The 12,556-nt window shown below is 38.5% G+C and overlaps 2 protein-coding genes and 1 non-coding gene across 3 annotated transcripts in view; 2 read left to right on the forward strand and 1 right to left on the reverse strand.

Annotated features, from left to right (window-relative positions):
- Nucleotides 1–1,239: 1,239 nt before the first annotated feature.
- Nucleotides 1,240–1,321, forward strand: trnas-aga (transfer RNA serine (anticodon AGA)). The gene has a single exon. It is a non-coding gene; the product is annotated as a tRNA-Ser (tRNA).
- On the forward strand, nt 1,306–5,959 carry LOC107591919 (protein C8orf37-like). Its single transcript, XM_016281204.1, has 6 exons — nt 1,306–1,635; nt 1,925–2,021; nt 2,178–2,236; nt 2,338–2,403; nt 3,591–3,686; nt 5,256–5,959. Exons 1-6 carry the CDS (start codon nt 1,496–1,498, stop codon nt 5,413–5,415), a joined length of 618 nt encoding a protein of 205 aa, XP_016136690.1. The 5' UTR covers nt 1,306–1,495; the 3' UTR covers nt 5,416–5,959.
- LOC107591912 (T-cell differentiation antigen CD6-like) overlaps nt 5,866–12,556 on the reverse strand; it is a 26,710-nt gene continuing 20,019 nt past the window's right edge. The window contains exons 18-20 of the mRNA XM_016281191.1: nt 8,549–8,662; nt 8,222–8,377; nt 5,866–5,966 (exon numbers count right to left, since the gene is read on the reverse strand). Of these exons, the coding sequence (XP_016136677.1) occupies nt 8,256–8,377; nt 8,549–8,662 (236 nt within the window). The 3' untranslated portion in view covers nt 5,866–5,966; nt 8,222–8,255. The remainder of the gene's footprint in view (nt 5,967–8,221; nt 8,378–8,548; nt 8,663–12,556) is intronic.

Below are 12,556 nucleotides of genomic sequence, written 5' to 3' on the forward strand. Positions count from 1 at the left end.
TTTGAACGAATCGGTTGAATAAATGATTCAGTGATTCACTCATTAACACAGTCGAATGCTTTGTTTCTGAATGAATCAGTCGTTTGAATGAATCGGTTGAATCTCAATGACTCATTAACAGTCACTTGCTGTCACCTACTGGCGGTTTTAATTTCACATTTCTACTATTTTTTGTCATGTTTTAAATTATTTCAAATATCAGTATTCAATGTTTTATGTTAAACACAAAACATTAGGCCTATTTATGCATCTGTAACTGCAGTTTAAATGCATGTATGTCCCCTCTGCGATACATAAACTGTGTAAATAATACATCTAAATGCTATTTCAGATGCAGATTCCAGAAATATTTTCTTATGTTGGAATGAAAGACACTAGTACCGGATGAAGTGCTTTTTATTCTTACCCAAAAATACAAAATGGAAGAAAGAGTTCATACTGAACACAATCTTGCTACTATGTGTATGAACATTTTGTGTATATATTTGCTTCTTTTCCATTTTGCACTTACTTGTACTTTTACTTTCAATACTTAAGTAGGCTACATTTAAGATTAAAAAAATACTTTTCGTACTTGAGTACAATAAATATCACATACTTTAAGACTTTTACTCAAGTAATATTCTAAACGGTGACTTCAACTTCTTCCAAATTCATTTTCTGGTAAGATATCTGTACTTTTACTCGAGTATGGCTTTCAGGTAGGCTACTTTATACACCACTGCTATTTATCTCACCGTCGTACAGCGCTGATGTAACGTTAGCATTCATTTGACTGAATTGTTTGCTTTTGTGTTTATTTCCTATTGTATAAGCCTCTTATATTTCATACGTTTAATGGCTATTATTGTTCATTAAAGCTGACATTTAACAAAAAGGCAGCGTAGTGTTTTATGTCATACATTTATACAGTGAAGATAATCAGAGTATATATATGCACATAATTGCCTGAACCACATTTTAATGTTTCATGTATTTGTGTGTGTTTTATATTGCATGGTAGCGTTTTATATTTCGTTTTGTTATAAGTATACAGTGAGTGAAGATAATCAAAGTATGTCCACGTTGCATGAACTACATTTTTGTGGCTATTAATATGTTTAAATGACAACGAAAAGAGGCAATGGTGTTTAATATCATATTTCGTCTTATTGTGAACCGGATTATCCAAGGCGAGATGAGAGACGTTATCAAGTACGCGTACTTCATACTAAGAAACGGTAAGCAGTAAGTATGCGAGTTGTCGTGGCCGAGTGGTTAAGGCGATGGACTAGAAATCCATTGGGGTCTCCCCGCGCAGGTTCGAATCCTGCCGACAACGAAGCTTTTTTTATTTTATTTTCAGAACCTTACGCAAACCGAAAGCGTCAGGTCAGCCTCCAGAGCACGTTGATTTTTTTTAGAATTCGACTACTTATATGGTTCATTTCTGAGCGGACTGCAAAGAAATTATCGTTTCTATGGTAACAAACGTAGCGTTCTCCACCGGATAATCATGGCGGATGATTTGGATGATTTACTTGATGAAGTCGAATCAAAGTTTTGTTGTAGCACGTCTGCGTCCAAACGATCAACTTACGCTTTAAACCAAACGGACCATAAATGTGCGAATCCTGAGGACAAGAAACAGTCAAGGTAATTTAGTAGGCTAGCGAGATTAGCACCCGAGCTAACGTAGCTAACGTTACATAAGCCAATTGTTTTAAAACTAAAACCTTTGCGCATACAGTCATTGCCTAACACTGTTGATGCGTTGTAGATGTACATAATGTATGTTAACAGCCTGACTAAAATCCTAAAAAGGTTTAGACAGGCTAACAAAACAGCCTCACATTGTTATAATGTATACATCGTCTCCAAGATCTTAACAAATCCAGATTCTGCCTAGACAAAGTCGTGACATTTCGACTTCCACTGTTTCCAGAAAACAACAAGGCAAAAAAGTTCAGCATGATAATGATGATATTGACGCTATGCTGCAGGAAATACTGGATGAGGATTATCAACCCATCAGCACTCATGTAAGTCAAATAACTGGACAAAACCTTGTCATGATCATTGAACAAGATAAAGATACTGTTCACTGTAAATATATATTTTTTTCAGTTTAATATTGCCAGTTGTTGTTGTTTTTTACAGTGCACATTAATCACCTGTAAACTCTTGTGAACTAACAGGAACCCACTGCAGACAAGACTTCCACAAGTGATTCATGTTCTCAGACAATGTCCAAGAAGTACGTTTTTAGTTTGCATTGAAACATCCAAATATGCCTTTAGAAGTTCTACAGGAGAAATTGAGCCTTTCATGAAACACTGTCACTTTTTCTGCAAACAGATGCTGTCCAGTGTTTCTTGGTGGAAGCTCTGTACCTCACGGTGTTGGAACCAGCGTTTCTCAAAGGTGAAAATGAATTTAGAATCAATCTTGCCTGGACTTGAGGGCCACATGCATATTCTAATGACCACAATATTGGTCATGATAGTCACTTAGATGTGCAAATGTATTCTGTGTCTGTAACTGTGTCTTGTTCTTGAAGGGCCTGCACCCATTTAAGATGTACGTCTTGCGATTTCAGCGTAATCATGTTTGAGGATCACGAGTGGGACTCCTCCTGTGACTACTTATTTTTCAGGTGAGGTATGAGCAAACATATCAGGAGAGAACATCATTTGATCAGGAGAGGGCAGCATTGATCCATGTATCCCACTGTAGCAGATGAAGCAGTTTGTTCATTCATTATCAATTCACTGATATTCTTAGACTGCCTCAGGCAAGCTGGTCTTTGCACAGCATCAGCACGTTCAGTTAATTATGTCTTTGTTAGGCATCATGTTGCCTTCTTACAGATAAGCTTTATTAAATTTGTACATGCTGGTAAAGAAACACTTTTGGACAAGTGTTCAGTCTCCAAGATCTTAACAAATCCAGATTCTGCCTAGACAAAGTCGTGACATTTCGACTTCCACTGTTTCCAGAAAACAACAAGGCAAAAAAGTTCAGCATGATAATGATGATATTGACGCTATGCTGCAGGAAATACTGGATGAGGATTATCAACCCATCAGCACTCATGTAAGTCAAATAACTGGACAAAACCTTGTCATGATCATTGAACAAGATAAAGATACTGTTCACTGTAAATATATATTTTTTTCAGTTTAATATTGCCAGTTGTTGTTTTTTACAGTGCACATTAATCATCTGTAAACTCTTGTGAACTAACAGGAACCCACTGCAGACAAGACTTCCACAAGTGATTCATGTTCTCAGACAATGTCCAAGAAGTACGTTTTTAGTTTGCATTGAAACATCCAAATATGCCTTTAGAAGTTCTACAGGAGAAATTGAGCCTTTCATGAAACACTGTCACTTTTTCTGCAAACAGATGCTGTCCAGTGTTTCTTGGTGGAAGCTCTGTACCTCACGGTGTTGGAACCAGCGTTTCTCAAAGGTGAAAATGAATTTAGAATCAATCTTGCCTGGACTTGAGGGCCACATGCATATTCTAATGACCACAATATTGGTCATGATAGTCACTTAGATGTGCAAATGTATTCTGTGTCTGTAACTGTGTCTTGTTCTTGAAGGGCCTGCAACCATTTAAGATGTACGTCTTGCGATTTCAGCGTAATCATGTTTGAGGATCACGAGTGGGACTCCTCCTGTGACTACTTATTTTTCAGGTGAGGTATGAGCAAACATATCAGGAGAGAACATCATTTGATCAGGAGAGGGCAGCATTGATCCATGTATCCCACTGTAGCAGATGAAGCAGTTTGTTCATTCATTATCAATTCACTGATATTCTTAGACTGCCTCAGGCAAGCTGGTCTTTGCACAGCATCAGCACGTTCAGTTAATTATGTCTTTGTTAGGCATCATGTTGCCTTCTTACAGATAAGCTTTATTAAATTTGTACATGCTGGTAAAGAAACACTTTTGGACAAGTGTTCAACAACACAACATGCAAGCATTTTAATGCGAACCCTGTTTTCCGCCGGACTGCGTCATTTCCTTATTATCTTCAGCGCTGTGTCTTGCAGCGTCTCACTCAACTTTAGCATCAAACAGACAGTGAATCATTTGCACTATGTCTTTTATGTTGTTTTCTTCCATATTTAGGCCGTGATGCACTTTGCTGAGTGCTCAGACACAGCCAAGTTCTCAAGTTCAAGGGTCTTTGTATTTTAATGATGTTCAAGCTTGCAACTTTAATTAGGAGAGAATGTGTTTGGAATTTGTCAATGAAGCTTTAGAAACTTGAACTTGAAACTTCCGCTTTTAAACGGGTGATAAATCAGCTCATCAAGAAACTATCTGTTCAGGATTGTAGCTGCATATATTGCTTGTATTACTTGCTGTAGTTTAAAGTAAAAGATGGAATAGCATGGAAAGAAACCTTTATACTTCTGAAATATAATTTCTTCCAAATATTTTATGGTTGACAGTCCATATCAGGAGTTTTTAACCATTTACAATAGATGCAGACTGTCTGCAAAAGACTTAAAGGGGGGGGGGGATTTTTTATTTATTTTTTAATCCTACAAATGTAAATAAAAATGGTCCATAAAATAGGCTTTCTTTTTTGTGCAAAATATAATTTTTTTTATTTATTTTTATTATTGTTACACTTATTGTTTTCATATTATTATTATTATTAGGTTAGTGGGGTGAAATGGGACCTGGAAACTTTCATGGTAACCACAATACCTTAGAGCTTTCTTATGTGCATTGGGTTTTCATACTAATGGCTCTTGTATTAAAATCCAGGTTCGTTGTAAAAAAAAAAATCCTAGAAATCTATTTTAAAAAAACAGCTTCCTATTTGGTCCTTAAAGTAGGGCTAGAAATGTGCTTTATTATTGTGGGGGAAAAAAAGGCTTAAATATTTTATATAATTCTTTTTATTATTTTAGTTTTTTTTATTTCCTAGGGTGAAATGAGTCCATGGTAACCAGAGGACTTTAGAATTTTCTTATATGTTTGCTCAATCAAAACATCCAGCACCAGTTTGACGTTTTGAGAGAAGCAGACCCACATACAAGATAATAGTTTTTATAATTTGTTCTACAGAATGGGTTGTAAGTATACAAAAAATGAGGTTTGCAGTTGGTGAAAGTTCAAGAGATAAACCAAAGCAGTGAGCCAACTGTGTGAAGGAGCGCTCTGGGTTGAACTGGACATCTGTGAACTACAAGTACAGAAATATATTCAAATCCTCACAAAGCTTCTCTTCTGTCCCCGTCTTTTAGGAATAACATGCCGGACTATCACAAACTAAAAGCCAAACTAAGAAGGAAAAGGGGTGGGCGTGCGTACGCCTGTCAATGTAGCTGGCACTCGACCCTGATGCTCTCAGACCTGAGGGAACAACAGCAGCTAAAGTGGGTTTGCGGCAAACACAAAGAATGAACACAAGTCTGCGACAGTTCTCTGAAATCTTATCTGTGTCCACAAGCAAGTGTTGCATGCTCTCTCCTCACAAAAGAGAATGCTGGCCATTTTCAAAATTAGCTTTGTGCGGTTTGTGGGGCTGGACAACAAAAATAAGTTTTGTGTTCTTCGCTGAGTGTGGTTTTTTGTGTGTGTGAAGTAATTGTGAGTGTCTTTGTCGACGCCACATTCTCCCTTACAATGATGAAGCACTGTGGCTGATTTATATTGTGTAGACTATTATTTTGATTAATGAAAGACTGTAACATATGCAAATATTCTAAATACACATGCAAATTTTTAGACATTTTGCACAATTGAGAGTTAAAAAAAAATTAGATTGGATCCATCTGTGAGGTTAATAATAGAATGGTTAATTGTTTAGAATGTTTATTATAAAATAGACGAACAATGTCAATTTTTTGTTGTTGTTCTTCCAGAATATTCTTAACAAACACTCAGGTATTGCAAGGGCCCGTCTGTGTTACATTCCATGGTTTTCAGGCACGTGTTGTTGTGAATCATCTGTCCTAAATAAAAAATGCACATCATTGTCCACAGTATAAAGAGAATGAAGAATTAAAAGAATGATGTTTTGTGTGTTTTTGACTGTTTTAATACTTTACCTGCTGAGAAAAATCTCTTGCAGTCATGTTGATTTCACCAGGTTCCAGGTTCATCATAGTCGCTCTCTGAAGATGCAGCAGAATGGTCCTCCCTCTCTATTGTAGGTGGTACATTAACGTACGATGCCTCTGATGCTGTGCTGCTGTTATCTGTTTCTAAAATTTAAAAAAGAAAGAAAGAATTATTTTGTTTTACTTGCACTTGAATTCTGCTTACTTTAAGGTTCAAGTTTGCTGAACAAAAGATCCAGCTTCAAAGGAGTTGGGGGAATTCAGAAAGGAAGTTCTCTGAGCAGAGACATACTGTCACATGGTTAAGTACAAGAGGTACCTTGACTGAGGTTTCTAGGTACATGATGGTCTCCGCAACCGTCAGTACCTTCCGTCATCTGTGCAATGTGGGGATTCTGAAAAGACATCTCAGGAAGTGATGGGCTTTCCTCACCTTCCAAAAATAAGACACAAATTACAGTTACATATTTTTAGACAGTTCCTTGTAATTAAGCGGTTTATATATACACACACACAGAGTGGGTACAGAAAAGAATCACCCCCCTTTAAAATAATCACATTTTGATGCTTTGCAGCCTGAAATGAAGATAATGCTGTATTTACTCAGTGCAACTTATAACATCCAAGTGAAAGATATATATAACCAACATGTAAGGGGGGGAAAATCACTGAGTTGGAAGAAGGATCACCCACTTGTGTCAGTATTTTGCTGAACCACCTTTTGCTTTAATTACAGCCTTTAGTCTGATGGGATCTGTCTCTACTAACTTTGTAGAGACTTTAATCAATATTTGCCCACTCTTCTTTGCAGAACTGCTCAAGTTCAGTTAAATTTGATGGTGACGGTTGGTGGACTGCAGTCTTCAAGTCATTCTACAGATATTCAGTGGGGTTTAAGACTGGGCTCTGACTAGGCCATGCAAGGACATTCACCTTTTTCTCCTTCAACCACTGTGTGCTCAGTTCTGCTGTGTGCTTTGGGTCATTGTCATGTTGGAAGGTAAACCTTCTTCCCATTGACAACTTTTTAGCAGAAGTTAAGAATTGGACGGAATTTGCTCCATCCATTTTTCCTTCTATCCTGACGATTGCTCCAGTCGCTGCTGCAGAGAAACACCCCCAGAACAGGATATCACCACCTCCATGCTTTACTGTAGGAATGCTGTTATTTGCATGGTGAGCTGTATTGGAATTCTGCCAGACATATCATTTGGTTGTTGAGGCCAGATTCAATTTTAGTCTCATCTGACCATAACCTTTTTCCATGTGGCCTCAGAATGTCAGTGTGTTTTGACAAAGCTCAGTCGTGACTGCATGTGGCCTTTCTTGAGGAGTGGCTTTTTTCTTACAACCCTCCCATACCCTCTTGGTCTCCTCCCTGACCAGTTTCCTCCCTGCTCTTTCATCCAGTTTGGAGCGACGTCCTGATCCAGGGAGGGTCTGTGTTGTACCAGATCCTTTTTCCAACTCGGTCATTCTGTTTTTTTATTAATTTTTTTCAGACATGTTGGTGTTATATCTTTCATTTGGATGTTATAAGTTGCACTGAGTAAATACAGCTGGATAAAACATTTTCTTTTCTGTACCCACTCCTGAAATGAAGATGATGCTGTATTTACTAAGTGCAACTTATAACATCCAAGTGAAAGATATATATATAACCAACATGTAAGGGGGGGAAAATCACTGAGTTGGAAGAAGGATCACCCACTTGTGTCAGTATTTTGCTGAACCACCTTTTGCTTTAATTACAGCCTTTAGTCTGATGGGATCTGTCTCTACTAACTTTGTAGAGACTTTAATCAATATTTGCCCACTCTTCTTTGCAGAACTGCTCAAGTTCAGTTAAATTTGATGGTGACGGTTGGTGGACTGCAGTCTTCAAGTCATTCTACAGATATTCAGTGGGGTTTAAGACTGGGCTCTGACTAGGCCATGCAAGGACATTCACCTTTTTCTCCTTCAACCACTGTGTGCTCAGTTCTGCTGTGTGCTTTGGGTCATTGTCATGTTGGAAGGTAAACCTTCTTCCCATTGACAACTTTTCTGTCCTAAATAAAAAATGCACATCATTGTCCACAGTATAAAGAGAATGAAGAATTAAAAGAATGATGTTTTGTGTGTTTTTGACTGTTTTAATACTTTACCTGCTGAGAAAAATCTCTTGCAGTCATGTTGATTTCACCAGGTTCCAGGTTCATCATAGTCGCTCTCTGAAGATGCAGCAGAATGGTCCTCCCTCTCTATTGTAGGTGGTACATTAACGTACGATGCCTCTGATGCTGTGCTGCTGTTATCTGTTTCTAAAATTTAAAAAAGAAAGAATTATTTTGTTTTACTTGCACACTAATTCTGCTTACTTTAAGGTTCAAGTTTGCTGAACAAAAGATCCAGCTTCAAAGGAGTTGGGGGAATTCAGAAAGGAAGTTCTCTGAGCAGAGACATACTGTCACATGGTTAAGTACAAGAGGTACCTTGACTGAGGTTTCTAGGTACATGATGGTCTCCGCAACCGTCAGTACCTTCCGTCATCTGTGCAATGTGGGGATTCTGAAAAGACATCTCAGGAAGTGATGGGCTTTCCTCACCTTCCAAAAATAAGACACAAATTACAGTTACATATTTTTAGACAGTTCCTTGTAATTAAGCGGTTTATATATACACACACACAGAGTGGGTACAGAAAAGAATCACCCCCCTTTAAAATAATCACATTTTGATGCTTTGCAGCCTGAAATGAAGATGATGCTGTATTTACTAAGTGCAACTTATAACATCCAAGTGAAAGATATATATATAACCAACATGTAAGGGGGGAAAAATCACTGAGTTGGAAGAAGGATCACCCACTTGTGTCAGTATTTTGCTGAACCACCTTTTGCTTTAATTACAGCCTTTAGTCTGATGGGATCTGTCTCTACTAACTTTGTAGAGACTTTAATCAATATTTGCCCACTCTTCTTTGCAGAACTGCTCAAGTTCAGTTAAATTTGATGGTGACGGTTGGTGGACTGCAGTCTTCAAGTCATTCTACAGATATTCAGTGGGGTTTAAGACTGGGCTCTGACTAGGCCATGCAAGGACATTCACCTTTTTCTCCTTCAACCACTGTGTGCTCAGTTCTGCTGTGTGCTTTGGGTCATTGTCATGTTGGAAGGTAAACCTTCTTCCCATTGACAACTTTTTAGCAGAAGTTAAGAATTGGACGGAATTTGCTCCATCCATTTTTCCTTCTATCCTGACGATTGCTCCAGTCGCTGCTGCAGAGAAACACCCCCAGAACAGGATATCACCACCTCCATGCTTTACTGTAGGAATGCTGTTATTTGCATGGTGAGCTGTATTGGATTTCCGCCAGACATATAGTTTGGTGTTGAGGCCAAATAATTCAATTTTATTTTCATCTGCCTCAGAATCTTAAAGGTCCGTTTTGGCAAAGCTCAGTTGTGACTGCCTGTGACCTTTCTTGAGGAGTGGCTTTTTTCTTACAACCCTCCCATACCCTCTTGGTCTCCTCCCTGACCAGTTTCCTCCCTGCTCTTTCATCCAGTTTGGAGCGACGTCCTGATCCAGGGAGGGTCTGTGTTGTACCAGATCCTTTTTCCAACTCGGTCATTCTGTTTTTTTATTAATTTTTTTCAGACATGTTGGTGTTATATCTTTCATTTGGATGTTATAAGTTGCACTGAGTAAATACAGCTGGATAAAACATTTTCTTTTCTGTACCCACTGTATCCATCAGCGTCCGGTCAGACACGGCTGATAAACCACAAATAACAATATAATAATAAAGTTTTATGAAACGGCCGTTTCAGCATCGAACTTAGCATTTGTTTGTTTGTTTTCCTCACGCATTAATTATTTAGCCTTCAATAAATGGGTCTTAGTGTTTGGTTTTCTTCAGGGTTAATTAGGATTTGCTAGAAATGCGCTTACTTGAGTTTTTTTTTTTTTTTTGTGACAAATTAGACACAAATTACAGTTACATATTTTTAGACAGTTCCTTGTAATTAAGCGGTTTATATATACACACACACAGAGTGGGTACAGAAAAGAATCACCCCCCTTTAAAATAATCACATTTTGATGCTTTGCAGCCTGAAATGAAGATGATGCTGTATTTACTAAGTGCAACTTATAACATCCAAGTGAAAGATATATATATAACCAACATGTAAGGGGGGAAAAATCACTGAGTTGGAAGAAGGATCACCCACTTGTGTCAGTATTTTGCTGAACCACCTTTTGCTTTAATTACAGCCTTTAGTCTGATGGGATCTGTCTCTACTAACTTTGTAGAGACTTTAATCAATATTTGCCCACTCTTCTTTGCAGAACTGCTCAAGTTCAGTTAAATTTGATGGTGACGGTTGGTGGACTGCAGTCTTCAAGTCATTCTACAGATATTCAGTGGGGTTTAAGACTGGGCTCTGACTAGGCCATGCAAGGACATTCACCTTTTTCTCCTTCAACCACTGTGTGCTCAGTTCTGCTGTGTGCTTTGGGTCATTGTCATGTTGGAAGGTAAACCTTCTTCCCATTGACAACTTTTTAGCAGAAGTTAAGAATTGGACGGAATTTGCTCCATCCATTTTTCCTTCTATCCTGACGATTGCTCCAGTCGCTGCTGCAGAGAAACACCCCCAGAACAGGATATCACCACCTCCATGCTTTACTGTAGGAATGCTGTTATTTGCATGGTGAGCTGTATTGGAATTCTGCCAGACATATCATTTGGTTGTTGAGGCCAGATTCAATTTTAGTCTCATCTGACCATAACCTTTTTCCATGTGGCCTCAGAATGTCAGTGTGTTTTGACAAAGCTCAGTCGTGACTGCATGTGGCCTTTCTTGAGGAGTGGCTTTTTTCTTGCAACCCTCCCATACAAACCACATTTGTGGAGAATTTGAGATATTGTCAGCCATTGAAAAGACGAGTGTAAACGCGCTTCTGATCGGAATGTTATCCGATCAGCGTGTCCCGTTCCAGAGGTAGTCGATCACGCATTGTGCTCGGATCTCAGTGTAATGTAAACGCAATCCAGCCATCGTGTCTGCATTCGCAGGACGACATCACGCAAAACGCCGCGCCCTCTCTCCCGATCTGTCGGAAGAACAGAGTGCTAGTGAGACTCCTACATGTATTTTGATTTGTAAAATGTCCCGCGACTGAAAATAGTTTTCAAAAGAAAACCCACCACTTCAGGTCGACTTTGCACCGCAGACTTATTTAAATATTGCGCGGGAAATACAGATCCGATCGGCTATCCAGATCGAAAAGTCAGCTGATGTTGCCAAGTGTAAACGCGCTGTGTCCTGATCGACTGATGATCCGATCTGCTTGATCAGATCACGGTGATCGCATGTTTATATTATATGCAGTCGTGGTCAGAATTTTTGGTACCGTTGCTAAATATGATCAAAAAAGGCTGTGAAAATAAATCTGCATTGTTAATACTACTGATCTTTTATTTTTAAAATGTACAAAAATCTAACTTTTCATTGAAGAAGAATAATTGGGGGGAAATCTCAGTGTCACAAAATGAACCCAATATCATATTTCCCATGCGATGACGAAGGTAAAACAAAATGTACTAGCAGATTTTTAAAAAGTTTGAGTGCGGATCTTTGGTTCATATGGGAAATCTCATTATGAAATGATTTTCTCTAATACACGTTGGCCACAATTAATGGTACCCTTTTATTCAATACTTCTTGCATCATCCTTTTGCCAAGATACCAGCTCTGAGTCTTCACCTATAGTGCCTGATGAGTTTGAAGAACATCGGACAAGAGATCAGAGACCATTCCTTCATCCAGAATCACTCCAGACCCTTTAGATTTCCAGGTCCATGTTGGTTGCTTCTTCTCTTCAGTTCACCACACTCATTATCTATAGGGTTCAAGTCAGGGCACTGGAATGGCCATGGCAGAATATTCGTTTTGTGCTCAGTGACCCATTTTTGTTTTGATGTTTGTTTTTGGATCATTGTCCTGTTGTAAGATCCAACCTTGGCCCATTATAAGATGTCTACCATGAACAGTCAGTTTTAAAAAAAATTGTTATTTGTTTGAATCCATGATGCCATGTATCTAAACAAGATGTCCAGGACCTTCGGCAGAAAAATACGCCAACAACATTAAAGACACAGCAGTATATTTCATTGTACACATGGGGTACTTTTTCACTCTTGAGTGTTTTCTGCAAAAAGCTAATTTCTTAGTTTTATCTGACCATAGATCCCAGTCCTGTTTGAAGTTCCAGTAGTGTCTGGCAAATTCATATGCTGGAGTTTGTTTCTGGATGAGAGCATTTTCTTTTCTTGAAACCCTTCCAAACAACATGTGGTGATGTAGGTGCTGTTTCACTTTTTTAAGGCTTTCTGACCCCTAAGTCTCAGTTCATTGTTTATGCTCAAACAACAACACTACACACTAACTAATGTTAAAAAAGTGAAATCGCAATCAACCACCCCTTTAAAG

Source organism: Sinocyclocheilus grahami, unplaced genomic scaffold (genome assembly GCF_001515645.1).
Source record: "Sinocyclocheilus grahami isolate Dianchi unplaced genomic scaffold, SAMN03320097.WGS_v1.1 scaffold9.1, whole genome shotgun sequence".
Lineage (NCBI taxonomy): Eukaryota > Metazoa > Chordata > Actinopteri > Cypriniformes > Cyprinidae > Sinocyclocheilus > Sinocyclocheilus grahami.